This window comes from Antrostomus carolinensis, unplaced genomic scaffold, assembly GCF_000700745.2.
Source record: "Antrostomus carolinensis isolate BGI_N321 unplaced genomic scaffold, ASM70074v2 scaffold24114, whole genome shotgun sequence".
In the NCBI taxonomy this organism is placed as follows: Eukaryota; Metazoa; Chordata; class Aves; order Caprimulgiformes; family Caprimulgidae; genus Antrostomus; species Antrostomus carolinensis.
This window is the reverse complement of record NW_010311742.1, coordinates 41,073-54,845: the sequence shown is the minus strand read 5'-3', so window position 1 is coordinate 54,845 and position 13,773 is coordinate 41,073. Positions and strand designations below refer to the sequence as shown.

General features: G+C 38.7%; 1 protein-coding gene across 1 annotated transcript in view; it reads left to right on the top strand.

Moving 5' to 3' along the window:
* Nucleotides 1-11: 11 nt before the first annotated feature.
* LOC104524076 (FAS-associated factor 1-like) overlaps nt 12-13,773 on the top strand; it is a gene marked incomplete at its 3' end in the record, with an annotated part of 50,131 nt that continues 36,369 nt past the window's right edge. The window contains exon 1 of the mRNA XM_010166836.1: nt 12-56. Coding sequence (XP_010165138.1) covers nt 12-56 — 45 coding nt within the window. The remainder of the gene's footprint in view (nt 57-13,773) is intronic.

The window sequence follows — 13,773 nt, the reverse complement described above, 5'->3', positions numbered from 1 at the left end:
AGCTGGCTGCAATGGCGTCCAACATGGACCGAGAAATGATACTGGCCGATTTCCAGGTAAATTTCAGACGCCCGTGGCCTCTCGCTGCTTTTCTCCTTCTCCTCGGTGCTGAGCTGCCTGTTCTTTGTGGGAAGGTCCGGGGCGGGGGTGTGAAGCCCACCCTGCAAAGCCTCCGCTCGCTCTTTCTGTTCTTTTTGTTGTCAGAAATGGGGAACATGTGCCTTTTTCTCTCAAGGTGCGTGAACAAAATGTCTTCTTTAACTTAAGAGAGTTTCAGTTTTTATTTTTTTATTTAAAAAAAAGAGAAAAATATTTTCATCCACTTTGCTTGTTCCAACCTTCTACAAGCACCCAGGCCCTGGGACAGCTGTGTGCCAGCTCACTTGGAAGAGGCAAATGCCAGGGAGGATACAAAGCTCATCACTCCTCATGATTTGTCACAGTGTTGGTAATGAATCACTCACCGGTACTACAGATTAGCGCTGAACAGAGGTGTTTCCATTATAGCATCAACACTCACTTCATGCTTGCCTCAGCCTATGACTACTGTCATGATGGTAAAACTCTTCCCACCCCATTCCAAACAACAACATGTTTGTGTAGCAAGGAATAATACGCCCTTAAAAGTTGTTTGTTACCTTCCCTTCTCCCTATGAAAGGGTTATAATTTAACTTTGAACTCCTAAATCTTCTTCCCAGAATAAAGTCTTTCTTTAAAGTGATAGTTAGCTTGTGTTCAGGAGCCTGGTTAATCGGTTCAGTATATTGCTTCTTAATATTGCTTGGTTTTATATTGTTTTTCTAAGAACAAGTAAACAAACAAGTGGAAGATACCTGTATTTGAAATGGTGGGGAGAGCCAAAAGCAGCTTGGAGGGGTATCAGACTATATTTGAATATATCTTTTTAATATTTGCTTTTCAATTTATTTTCTTTTAAGCTTTTTCTGTTTGCAGTGGTTTTTGCATGTACAGGCTCCTGCTTGTTCTTGGACTGAGTTGTAAAACTGCTGTCTGTATGCACAGCTTCTTAAAAGACTGTTTCTCATCTGTTACCTCTGAAACTATTTTATTTAGTTAAAAAAAAAAAAAAAGTAATTCACTCTGTGCTTAACAAGAGTGTTTCATTGGAATTGCAGGTAGGGTGACTGTAGTGTACATTATGTAATTCCTCTTTTGCAAAAGGTGTCTGATATCTCACTGACGTAACACGTGGAGTTCCCAGTTGATAACAGGGAAGTATTTCCCTTTCTGTACCTGAGTATCTTACACCCCATATTTATTAAAATGTTTTACAAATGTTTCTATAATGATCATTTATTTTGTTGTACTTGGAGATACTTTTGTGTGTGTAAAGAGTGACGTCTCAGTTTTAAGGCTGGAGTTTCATAAAGGAGTTTTTCCAGTAACAGTACACCGTGTAAAAGGAAACTGGGACCCCAGTTCTGCACTCATACTGGCAGAGACAGGCTCTTATGGAATCTCACATTATTAGGTTTACATTCAGGAATCCCAGATGATGCTGAAGTTAGTGGCTGGTGAATGCAATATATATATATAATTTTATTTTTTAATTTTTTAAAATAGAATTTTCAGTCTGTATCCACTTTGCAAGTTTTTTAGTGTCAATGCTGTTTTGCAGTTCTCCAGTATTTTTCTGCTTGAGTTTCAAACCCAATTAATAAAGGTATAAGAGCATTTGCAGTGTTTGGTACTACGAAGACAAGTAAGTATTATTGCAAACTTGCAGATGTGTGGTGGAGTCACAGAAACCAGTTGTAGATGAAGGATGACATAATCTGTCTGAACCTAGGAAATATTTTATCATGTAACAATGCTTATTTAAAAAAAAACCCCTTTGTTTTTCTGTTTCATCTTGTTTGTTTGTTTTTGTTTTTTAAGTAGTCTCAAGCTTCTACCTGATTCTGAAACACTGAACTGTCAATTGTCATGCTGTTAAAGCTTCAGATTAGTAAAGGACAATGTCAATCATTATTAGGCCTTGTATCTTTAAGCTGTTACAAAACAGTAAAGGATTTTGGGTATTTTAAATACTTGATGGAATTTACAACTCATTCACTAGGAATTTATAATGGAAAAGTGATCTAGCAAAATATTTTGTCTTAAAACATAATGTGCAAAGTAATACTGCATGATTTTCCCTTCTGTTTTCTGTACCTTTTAATTAATAAATATGTTTCTCAGAGTTCTGCTGCCATCTTCTATATTTGTGTGAGGTATCTTGTTGAATCACTGGAAATGTTTAAAGCAATTCTTTGTAGCTTTGTCCAGCTAATCTCTGCTGAACTAAGCTGGGAGGGAAACTTCCATCACCATTTCACGCTTGCCTTTCCCAAGTTGCTTTTAAGAGGGATAGAGCAGTGGTCTTTGAAGTTTTGAAACTTGAAGGAGTCTTCCCTCCTCATAAAAAATTTTTCGGTGAAGTCATAATTATACTGATGTTTGATGCTTTTGTGAAGTTTTCATGGACTTATTTTGTATCCTTCAAAGCCATTAGGGATTCTGCCATTGATTTCAGCTAGAGCAGGACCTTGTATTGCATTTGGTTTTTCCTTTTAGCTCTGATTATTGTAACAGGTTATTTCTACATGCTGAGGCACTAAAGAGAAATACTTTTAAAACAATTTTGTGTACATACATATCTATACATACAGACACTGAATAATTTTATAAAATATTTTAACTATAGAGTAAAACACAGTAAGTGATCTACCAAAATATTTTTTCTTAATGTCTCAAAACAATTTAAGCCTGTTCTGTGTGGTTTATAATGATTTTTTTTCCCCCTCTGCTTCTTTAATGAGGTTACTGTATGCTACCCAGGGAGTACAAAGTACGTATTCATGCATGTGGGCTGTATAAGCAACCTGTCTAACTTTTCCTTCTTAGGTCCTCACTTAGGAAAGATTATGCAGAAGCTTAGCTTTATACATTAGTCTGATTGTTTTCAGTGGAAGAAGCTAAAGTAGTGGAGTTAAGCACACAAACAAGTTTTAGCTGTTTTACTAAATGCAATTCAGAATTTCTCCACAAAGTGTCATTGGCATGTAGGAAAAACAACAACTTGTGTTTGTAGCATGAGTTCTTTAAAAAGGTAACTGCATGTGAATTTGTAAAAGAGCGATGCTGCAGCTTACTTCATTCACATGCTGGGGGAAATAAGGGCATGTAATTTCTGCCAGTTTTTGTTAACGTCTCTGTTCTTTTGTTTGTTGTCATTAACTGCAAAATGTTCTTTCATCTCCAGTGGGATATCCGGGTACTCACACGACACAAATGTATCTGTAATCTCTGCAGTTTGGGGTCCACTTTTTATTATAAAGAAAATAGATTTTTTTTTAATTGCAGACTTTATTTGCACTGAACTTACTTAAATTGGCATACTTAAACTGCTCAGGAATGAAAAACAATCTTTGAGTATTGGCAGAAGCGTCAGACGTCGACATTTTTGTATGCTGGCACCTTTACTTTTGTTTTTACAGCTTCAGTTGGGATGGGGACTAAAATTAGCAAGAATATCTTTTTGTCATGTAAGTTGTGTCTGCCTGTAGGACCGCTTGATTCGTCCTGTGTGACTGTCCCCACAACAATTCTAAATGTAGGGTAGGCCTAAGAGTTGGAGTATTGTGGGAGTTGCCAGCTTCTGGATGTCCACATAATACAAGAGTGGAGCTTCAGAAGGAAGTTTTTCATAGAATTCATGATTTTCATTGATCAAATAAATAAGCAGCTCAAGTTTTGCTCTGGGTGGGAAGACTTCAGAATGGAATGGCAAAACTTAAAAATCCTTGCTTTCACCAAAACAACAGCTATCTAATAGTTTTCTTCTTCTTCTTCCTTCTGTCTTTCATTTGTGTTCATTGTGAAACAAAGTTATGTGAGGTTTTTTTCTTTTTGCATTTTTTTAACTGGGTGATAGACTGCTTCACACGCATGTTTATAAAAATATCTTTTTTTCAAACTTCATCTCTGTGTCAATCTTTTCATAAAAACAGAGGTTTGTGGGAGGAGCAAGGGGGAATTGGGAAGGAAGAACCTCATTGCCATCAGTTACAGAAAGGTGAGAAAGCATGCTAGATGATAATGTTTTCAGTTATAAAATTGGCCATGACATTGATACATAAGCTTATTATTTCTTTCTTTATTTCTTTTTTTTTTTAAGATTTAACCATAATTCAAACTACTTGTTTCCTTCTGGAATGGATAAAATAAAAGACACTGGAGAATCTTTTCTCCTTGGAAGTTAATACAATGCCATTAAATAACTGGCAAGATGTATTTTTAAAGATTTTTTTGTGTGTGTGTTTGTGGTGGTGGTTATGAAAAGCATCCGTCTGCTTCAGCCCTGTGCAAGGTTATCTCTGTGATGCACACTGTTTTCACTGTCTGACAGTCTTTGTGCAGAGTTTACATCTGTATTAAATGGTTTTTTTTTTAGGGTGCTCATGGAGCTTTGCTTTCTTGTGTATGTTGGGATGCTGGCTCAGGTTTTCTGTCACTTTTAAGTTATTGCTAGTATGAAAATTTGATGGGTGAAAAAGGTAGGCAGATACAGGAATAGCTTCAAGCTGGTTCCCTTATTCTTACCCTGGACTGTGACTTATGCTGGGGACTGGAAAGAGTTTCAACATTTTACATAAAGGTAAACCATCCACAAAAGGATTTTGAGCAAATAGCAAAGTTGATGTACTTAGCACTGATTCCTGAAAGAAATTGTGTGGTTTTGTCATTAAGGCATTGGAGCAGAAAGGACTGTTCCCGATTTCTTTGCAGACTTCCTGTGAAGTGTTTGGCAATTCTCTTGGAACATGGTCCTCAGCAAGAGACAGATGGTGAAGAAACTTCCCATCAAAATTTAAATCTTTGGGAGGTGTCCTCCAACTTATGTTTAAAGTTCTTGGAGGCATACATTTTATACAGAAGGTCTCCCTAGGCACCTAAATATCTGGTTTTATATGTGTTCAGATCTGTCTGAGCTCAAAAACCTCAGCCTTGCTGATACCAAACCATTCTTTTGTCTGGCCTCTCTGTAGAATGTAATGCAGCGGATGCTCCCAGAGCACACCAGCTAGACTGAGCTCTGCAGCTCTCTCCATAGTGGCTGGAAGGAAATCTGGTACTCTATATAGAAACAAGGGTTTGGGAGAGTTGTGTTTGTTTCTGCATCCCCTTGAACTGAGCATCTTTAGGTAAAAGTGGGCTCTGCTAAGTTTCCAATAGTTAGGTACCAAGATGCTCAGCACTGCTTCACCTGACCTTTTTTGTGGATAGAGGTTACTGCATCCTTAGCTAAATTTTGAAGTGGTGAACAGGGCTGGTTTTCAGTGAAAAAAAAATAAAAATAGTAATAATAAAAAAGAGGACCTTAGGACACTGTAGGATGTTAAAGCTCATACCTATGAAGCCTCTTAATTTACATTTTGATTAAAATTCCTTTTAATCCTTGTTGCTTTTTATCACATCTTACAATTTAGTGCATTGCACAGTCAGTAACAGCAGTGGAACTGTTAGCTGGACCTCTTGGTTTGTAACACAGTTGGTTTTATTTGCTGTAAATGTCCTTAGGGTCAAGAGACACGATAAAAGCCTACTGCATGCTTAGTGTGTTTTAGTTCTTATTTTGGTTGTCATTTTCTGCTACCAAGGCCGTTGCTAATATTAGTTTGTTCTTTGTGTGTTTCTGAAGAAACAGCAGTTGAATTTCTTCAGATGCTTTTAGACTCGGCTGTAATCCCAAAGCTTGTGTCCATCAGAACAAAGCCAGTTTGGTTTGCTAGTCACCTTTCTGGCCTTTAAACTGAAGATGAAGTGGATTCCAGAGTCACAAATAAGAAATTGGAGTAAGAGTGATGTCCATTTAGAAACGTGATAACTTGGATATTTCTGCTGATTGCTGTTCATGGAAAAGCCAGCTAATTTCCCCTATATAAGGGCAGATAGTTAATTGGAAATGCAATCTAACATTTTATAGAGAAGAAAGAGGATACTATGATTTGTGTGTATTACAGCCCTGCTGTAAGAACCTAAATAATTATCACTGGAGCACCAATTCATCTTTAAAAGGTGGTTTATGTTGTTCTTTTCATTCAATTACCTTGAAAAGACTCTTCACATCATAGTAATCATATCACCATTTCCATCAGCCCATTCATATAGGTATTTGGGTTAGTAGGTCACTGAAACAGATTGAGAGGTCGTAGCTGTAGGATCCTTTTTCAAATGCCATGACAACTAATACCAATTATAATATTGAAATTATTAATTATATATATTCCTAGAGGCTAGGAATGTGCTTTCATTGAAAGATAACGTGAAAGTTATTTGGCACATTGAAAATAAAATGTGGTTAATATTTCTTGGTAAGCAAGGATCATTTACAGTAAACACACTTATTGAGTTCATATTTTTGTGTGGGAGGGCAGAGAATGAGGATTTGAGTGATTTGCTACATGTCTTAAGGGGTCCTGAGAATCTCCCATCTAGAGAATATTCCATTGGTGCTGGAAAGTCTCCAAGGGTTGAATTTTTCCCTTTATTTGGGAAGTTCTTATGGTTCAATTATCACTGCAAGCCTAGCTTTCTTGTGTTTCTGTACTAGAAGCAAGAGTTAATAGAAGAGTTAAGGGTTAATTAAATGAGCTACATGGCATATCTTTGATAGGATTTCATATTTTTTCTGGTCTGTGGATAAGCTTGTGCATTTGTGGGGCAGCCATTAGATGAGTCCTTTCTTTTAACTACTGTAAGAACTAGAATAAAAAGCCTGGGGAAATACCTAACATTTTAGTCGTCCTTCATCATTTGGATGAAAGGAAATGACATGCTTATTGGCTAGATTGATACCTACTAATTAAGCCCATTTTTTAGAGTTGACTAGATAATGTGCAATTGTAAAAACAAACTGCTCAGAGGAAACTAAAGCCCTAATGTATGCGTTACATGTTGTTTGGTCTATCAAAGTAGTCATCTACTGGTCCTCTGTGTCTAACTGGTTGAGCAGGTCTTTGTTCTGCAGGAGTAGTTATGCTTTCAAAAGATAATTCATTAAAGCTGAAGTTCTTAAGAGATGTTTTGAAACTAGAACAGAGTAAGTCAGCCCTTGAGTTATTTTATATAGGTTTCATATTTTACCTATTGCAGGAACCAATTTGTAAAGACAAGAACTCTGAAACTGAGTCACCGCTGTTATTTTTTTTTTTTTTAAAGGTCAGGTTGTTTGTGTGAGCAAATACCAAAGGTGCCATATCAGCTCAGATCAAAGACACAGCTGGCCTAACGTCTCGTCTGCAGCGGTGGCTTGTCCTTAGGGAAGAGCCCAAAGAAACAAAGTTTAAATGGATTTGCCTCATCCTAGGTTCTGGAAGTCAGCACTTTCAGAGCTTGACAATGGGGTTTGTTCCAAAACTTTGGAATTGAACTGTGTCAGTTGGAGTTAGCCTTGTGTTCCTCAACTGACTGAGTTCTTCAGAGACATCTGAGTGGTTTTGTGATACGGGAGTTTGCTCTGTAGAAGCTGTGTTCGCTTTTCTTCGGTATGTAATATATATTTGTGAATATACTAATTCTATTCTGTAAACTTTTATCGGAATTTCTGCTATTTCTTATGGTACAGAAGTCAAATTTGTCTGAACTGGAGAAATCTTAACCCCTTCTGGTTTGCACTCCAATAAAATACACTAAAAAGCGACTGTCAGCTTGATTTAAGCTTTAATTGAGGTTGATTTAAAGAGCGGTCTGTGGAGGAAAAAAAAAATGTTTAAGTTCCTTTAAAACTTTGATCATCTGGTCCTGCTAGTTTGTTCTGTATGTCTCGGCTGGCACTTTAGGATGAGAGAGTTCTCTGTAAAGAGCAGTTTTGTTATAGGATAGTCCCTGAGTTCCTCTCCTAATATGAGTGCACAGAATTAATTTAGCTTTTATGATACGCCCTTACCTTCTTTGAATACTTCTCTAGTGTCTTCTTCCTTTGGTTCCACTGACTCGTTGGCAGGCTTCTTTGTCCTGATGCTTTTAAAAGCTTATATAATTTTTATGTCTTTAGAGATTTATTTATTTATTTCAGTCCTTGTTGGCCTGCATTATGATGTGACCTGTGCTTTGCTGGGATTTGAGTGTTCTTCTGCTTGCCTATTTCAGATACCATTTCCAGGTTTTGAAGAAGATGTCTGTTCCTTGTGGTCCTGTTCTTTACCAAAAAAATGTTTGCAGAATGTTGAGTAGAATATTTTTTGCATGGGTTAGTACTCTTCCTTTGTGTGCTTATCTAGAAAGTGGCTTTTATTTATTCTTTAGTTGTTTTTAAGGTTCTACTGCTTTTGAGGCAATGAGGAGAAAGGAGATGGCTGCAGATATCCAGTAAGCAAACGTGTTTGTCTGACTCCTGCAGTTCTTTTCTGTTTTCCATCAGTTTTTCTTCTTACCTGATAATGTATAAGGTACTGTAAGAGCAAAATTACTGTGATTCAGGAAATCTTGGGGGTTTTACTTGCACTGAGATACTTTAATAAAAGTATTAAACAAGCACAGAAACTTTGGGATAATCCTAACTAAAGGTTTTTGTAGTTGTTGGGTAAAGGCTGTCTTCAGTCCTCAGAAAGACAAATGGGTTTAGTAGTCCAGAGTACTAATTAATGAGTACTGACTTTTGTTTTGGTCTTTAATTCAGTTGGAACGCTACTCTTTGTATGTAGTGCGTGTAGCTGAAACGCTGGAGCGTCAGCATGGGGCTTAGGAGGCTAGAGTTCATGGCTTGGCCCAGCTCACGGGCTTGCCTTCACGGTATTCTGGAAGCAGAATTTTCTCCAGAGTCTTGAGAGTGTTCAAAGTCTGCTGGAAACCATTTGAAAGTGGTTATCATGGTGCCAAGTTAGCTAGTTCTGCTAAGAAGTGGTTAGAGCTTCATACTACCAGTTTAGACTTTGTACCCTGCTTGCTTTGTTCAGAAGGCTCGCGGTCATCTCGGAGCACGGGCAAAGTTCATGCTTGTCTGCTTGGTAACTAATAGGTAGAAATGTCTTCTGTGACCTTCAGAAATATATATATATATATATATATATATATTTTTTTTTTTTTTTTTACCCCTCTTTCCTCCTGTAGAAAGGGACCAATGTTTCCTTCAGAGTTTTGCTTAAGGTGGTGCTCAAGTAGTAGAACGTTGAAGCTTGTAAATAGCTGGGGGTGGGAGTTGAAATGCATTGGGCAAAACTTTAGCCTGGCATATTTGCCTAAACCCTCTCTCAGTTTCTGGTGCTGGTAAGTGTATCAGCTTGTTTTTGTGAAGCGAACAGCTGGTGAATCTGCTTAATTTTTACCAGATGGTTTTCTGAGTTATGTAAAAACAGAGAAGCATTCTTATCTCTTCGTTTAGATGCTTGCAGTATGTGACCTTTCAGTTTGTGTCTCAGTCGATATGCCTGGATGTTTTGGGTTTTTTTTTTTAAGTGTTTGTCTGAAACAGAAAGAAGTAAAAGTTAATTTAATAACCACGGATGACTCATAATAAGAACAGTCTCATTACATCAGTAGGGTTGTTGCAAGGTTAGAGTGGTAGGGGATGCCACGGAGGGGCATGTGTGTAGCTGTTGTTGCTGTGGAGGTGGTCTTGAGGCAGGTGGGACTCTGGGATGAGGAGAGCTGAGATACCAAAAAATCTCAGTTGTGAGCGTCTGAATGTGCTGAATCTCTTGATAGCCTGGAGAAGACTTACACGTGGATCCTAAATCTGGTATTATGGTACTAAAGCCTTTACTTGCTTGGCTGAGCATATTGGTTTAACTTTACCTAGTTTTGGGGAACAAGTGTTATGCTTTGTTTCAGTTGCTTTGAAGTAATTACCATTGCAACAGTGTGTGTGTGAATTTTCAAGAAATTTTTCTCACTTAGTAATATGTCATAGATGAATTAGTGTCCTAAAGCTTTCTGGGTTTGAGTAGACTTCTAGCAGATACCATCTGGAGCTGCCCTTGGCCGCTTGATAGACTTTTAATTATTATTTTTGATTACTGAGCCAGTCTTCTTGTAAGGGAAGGAAAAAGGAAGCAAGGTACTATGTTTCACTCTAGAAACTGGAAACTTGGGGCTGGGTTGTTTAAAAATCCTACATCCAGAAACCTGATTTTTATTAGGAATGCTTAGAAAGGGAATTACGGATTCTACTAGTCGAAGTAGTAGCCGCATAGTGGGCTGCACTAGTATGCCAGGAGACTGAGGAAGGCCATTCTTCCCCTCTACTCAGTACTGGTGAGGCCACTACTACTAGGAGTACTGTGTCCACTATCAGTCCCTCCATTGATAAAGTAGAGCAAGTCCTGTGGAGGGCTGCCTAGGAGGAGAGGAGGCTGGAGCATGCTTTGTGCAAGGTGAGGTTAAGAGAACTGGGTTTGTGTAGCGTGGGAGAAGAGGCTAAGGGGGACTCTAGTTGCCATCTCAGCTGTACAGTGGGTGATAGCAGACTGTATAAAATCAGATTCTCTTGGAGTTGTACAATCTGAGGATGAGAGGCAGTGGGTACAGGTTACAGCAAGGGGAATTATAATGAAATATAAGGAAGAAAATTTTCCCAGTGGAAGTGGTGAAGCACTGGAACAAGCTGCCTGGAGAGGCTGGAGACTCTCTGTCTTTGGAGATACGCAAAACGTGACAGGAAGCTGAAGTGTGTCTGTGAACTGATCTGTCTGGTTGTAATTGAAGAGGTGAAAAAACCCAGCAAACTAAATTTTGGTTATATTGCAGGGGAAGTATGCAAAGAGATAAGTAATATCCTTTGCTATATCTCATATGCTATTAAGAACAGCTCTGAGTGGGGTTTTTTTGGTGTTGTTAAGCTGCTGACCTGGGGAATTCAGCCATCTTTCTGAGCAGGTTAGTGGTGTGTACTCGAAAAGATTTTCCATACTGCTAGTCTCTCTTATTTTTTGAAGAGTAAGTTACTGAAGGGATAGTGATTTGATTTTAACAATATTTGTTCTTTATGAGCGTTTTTGATTTCTCTTCAAAACCTCATATATTTTTATGGCATATAGTTCTAGTTGCATTGCTGTAGCTAGGGATAAAAATTTATTGTGACTTTCAAAAGTAAACACTTCCTAGGGTGCAGTAGATGGAGATGTACTAATGCTGGCTTCCTGGGGTTTTGTAGGAGATCCCAAAGAATTAAAACTTTTCTTCCTAGATGATCTCACCTGTTGAGTATTTTGGTGCCTCAATGTAGTTGTTTCTTTAGGCATTGTAGTTTTGTATAAATATTAAAAAGATGGACTGAGCTACAGTTGTAACAAAATGTTGATGATGGAAACCTCTTTTCTCCTTTTGCATCCAGCTCAGGGGAGTCTGTATCAGCTGTTTCAGTGTCTGAGGACTGGGCATCAGAGGGAATCACAGTAGCTTAGTCTTCTTCTGAGACAGATGGATGTGAAATTAACGAGAGGGGGAAAAAGTCTCTGGTTGACAACTGGTGTGACTCTGCCCTGAAGATCAGTTGTCCGAGTTTGTTGCTGTTCTGGGTACTTGGAGCTACGGCTCCAATTTTATCCTTTTGATTATGTGGGCTGAGCATGGTACCTGTATTGGCATCTGCTCTAAATTACGGCAGGAGGCTGCAGCTGAGGATGTGAACTGCAGAGTGCACGTGGACGTTAGTTAGGCACAAAGTGAGGGTTTTTTTCCAGCTGACTTCCAGAGGAGAGAGTGGTGCGCGGTGTAATTCACAGCCATCTGTCTGCCTGATTTTAATGGGCCTGAACCAGTTGTGCAAAATGTTCTTGGCTGAAGCCTGGTTTGGGTTAGCTTAGAGATGATCCCTGTTTGGAGAAAATACAGCTCCTGTTGGTAGTCAAAGGAAACACAGAATTGTTCAACAAAAATGTTGAGAGAGGCAGACTTCTAAGTCCTCCATATCCAACTACTGGCTGTTGGGCTGAGCGTGGCCTTTGGGTACTTTTGACTGCTGCGTTTTGCCTTGGCGAGAAGTGGAGTGGTGCCACAGGTGAGATAAATTCTGCCTTGCTGCCAAATACCATTTGCTCCCGGCTTCTGTGCAACAACTGCCACCCACTATCTGTCTGGGCAACAGTAGCCTGACTCTGTATTTGATTCAGCAACAGCTGTTTGTTGCTTTCCCAGCTTTTGCAGGAGTAACAGCCCGGCTCTCTGTGTTAGGAGCAGCAGTTGTCCTTTCCAGCTTCGCTGTGTAACAACTGCCTGGATCTCTGCAGCAGGTGCCGGAGGAGCATTTTCAACAGCAGCTGCTGCCAGATGGGGAGGTCAGCTGCTTTCCTGTGATGTGGAGGTAGGCTAGAGCCTGTGCTCTTGAGGTGGGGGGTCACAGAGGGTCTCCAAACCCAGATCCAGCTGTTACTGCTGCTGGGGTCAGACCACCCTGCAAGAGATTTAGAAGAGTGAGTCTGTCATCCTGCATTATAGCTTTCTGGAAGCACCTCCTAGGTTTGTCTTGAATGCCTTGAAGTCTGCCTGTCTGTCCTCCAAATTTTCTCCTACTGTATTGTTTCCTCTGTGGCTACTTTGCTTTTTTTATATAACAGTGATTAAGGTGACTGTGCCAGTTGAATAGGATCCCTAATGGTTAGCTGTGAATCTTTCCAAGGGTAAGCTCTCCATCACTAAGATGATGGTTGATCTGTGAAGCTACCTGAAAAAAATTTAGAGAAGTGCTCTGAAATTTTATTATATGCAAATCTAAATCTGCCTGGCGGAAACACTTACCTGTCCTGGAAAAGCAGATGCTAAGAAAGTTGTTTTAACGTTGAACAACTTTATCTTCAGAATCTGATTTTATTATGCATTCAGTGCAAAGCAATAGTTTTCTCATCTTCCCATTCATTTTCCTCTTGTGTGGTCTGAAAAAAAGACAGAAGAGACTGCACAGTTGCTGGAGCTGGAGCTGCTGCGAAGGGCAAAAATGATATCCTAGATTTAGAGGAAATGCAGAGAGGAGGAGGACAAGGAACTTGTTCTATCTTTTCTTCCCCTTTGTCCTTCAAAAAAAAGTATTTGGTTTCTTTTTGATCTGTGAATGTTTACTAATCAGTGAGCCTTGAGGGTTTTACCTTTTCTGTGGTGGTTTGTTTCTTTCAGTTTGATGACTTAGAGGATGTGCTGGTTGTTGCTTTATTCTGGTAGGAATTTTCTTTTAAAATATTTAACGCCTTTTATTAAGTCTCTCATGAAAATAAAGCAGAATAAAATCTATTAATAATAAAAAATTTTCTCAACTAGTATCACTTTACTTGCTTAGTAACAAAGATGTGTTTTGGTGTCTTTGGAGCTCATCTACTTTGCTATATTTTGAAAGTTTTTTTCCTTCTGTCTCTGCACAAATTTAACATGATTTTTTTTTTCTATATTCAATTATTTTTTTTTGTTTCTTGCTTGGGTGGAATTGAAAGACACAAAAATGAACAAAAAAACCTTTGCCTATTGTAAGTAAGTAAACGCTGTGAATTTTAGTCTGCCTTTCAAAAAGAGTAAGACATATAGGTTTATGGTACCCAGATGTCCCCACAAATAACTTTTGAACCCCTGGACTTATACCAATTAAATTCTTCTAAATTTCATGAAAATACAGCAGGTGATGTGGAAAGAAGTCTATCAAAAGAGGTCCTTACAAATATTACAGCCATAGGAAAAACTTAAATCAGCCCTTGCGATTAGGGATGAGAGTCAAACCCCTGAGGGACCAGACTTGGTTGGTTTTGTTGCTCACAGAACCTGCTGGTTTCCTGCGTGCGTTTCCCTAC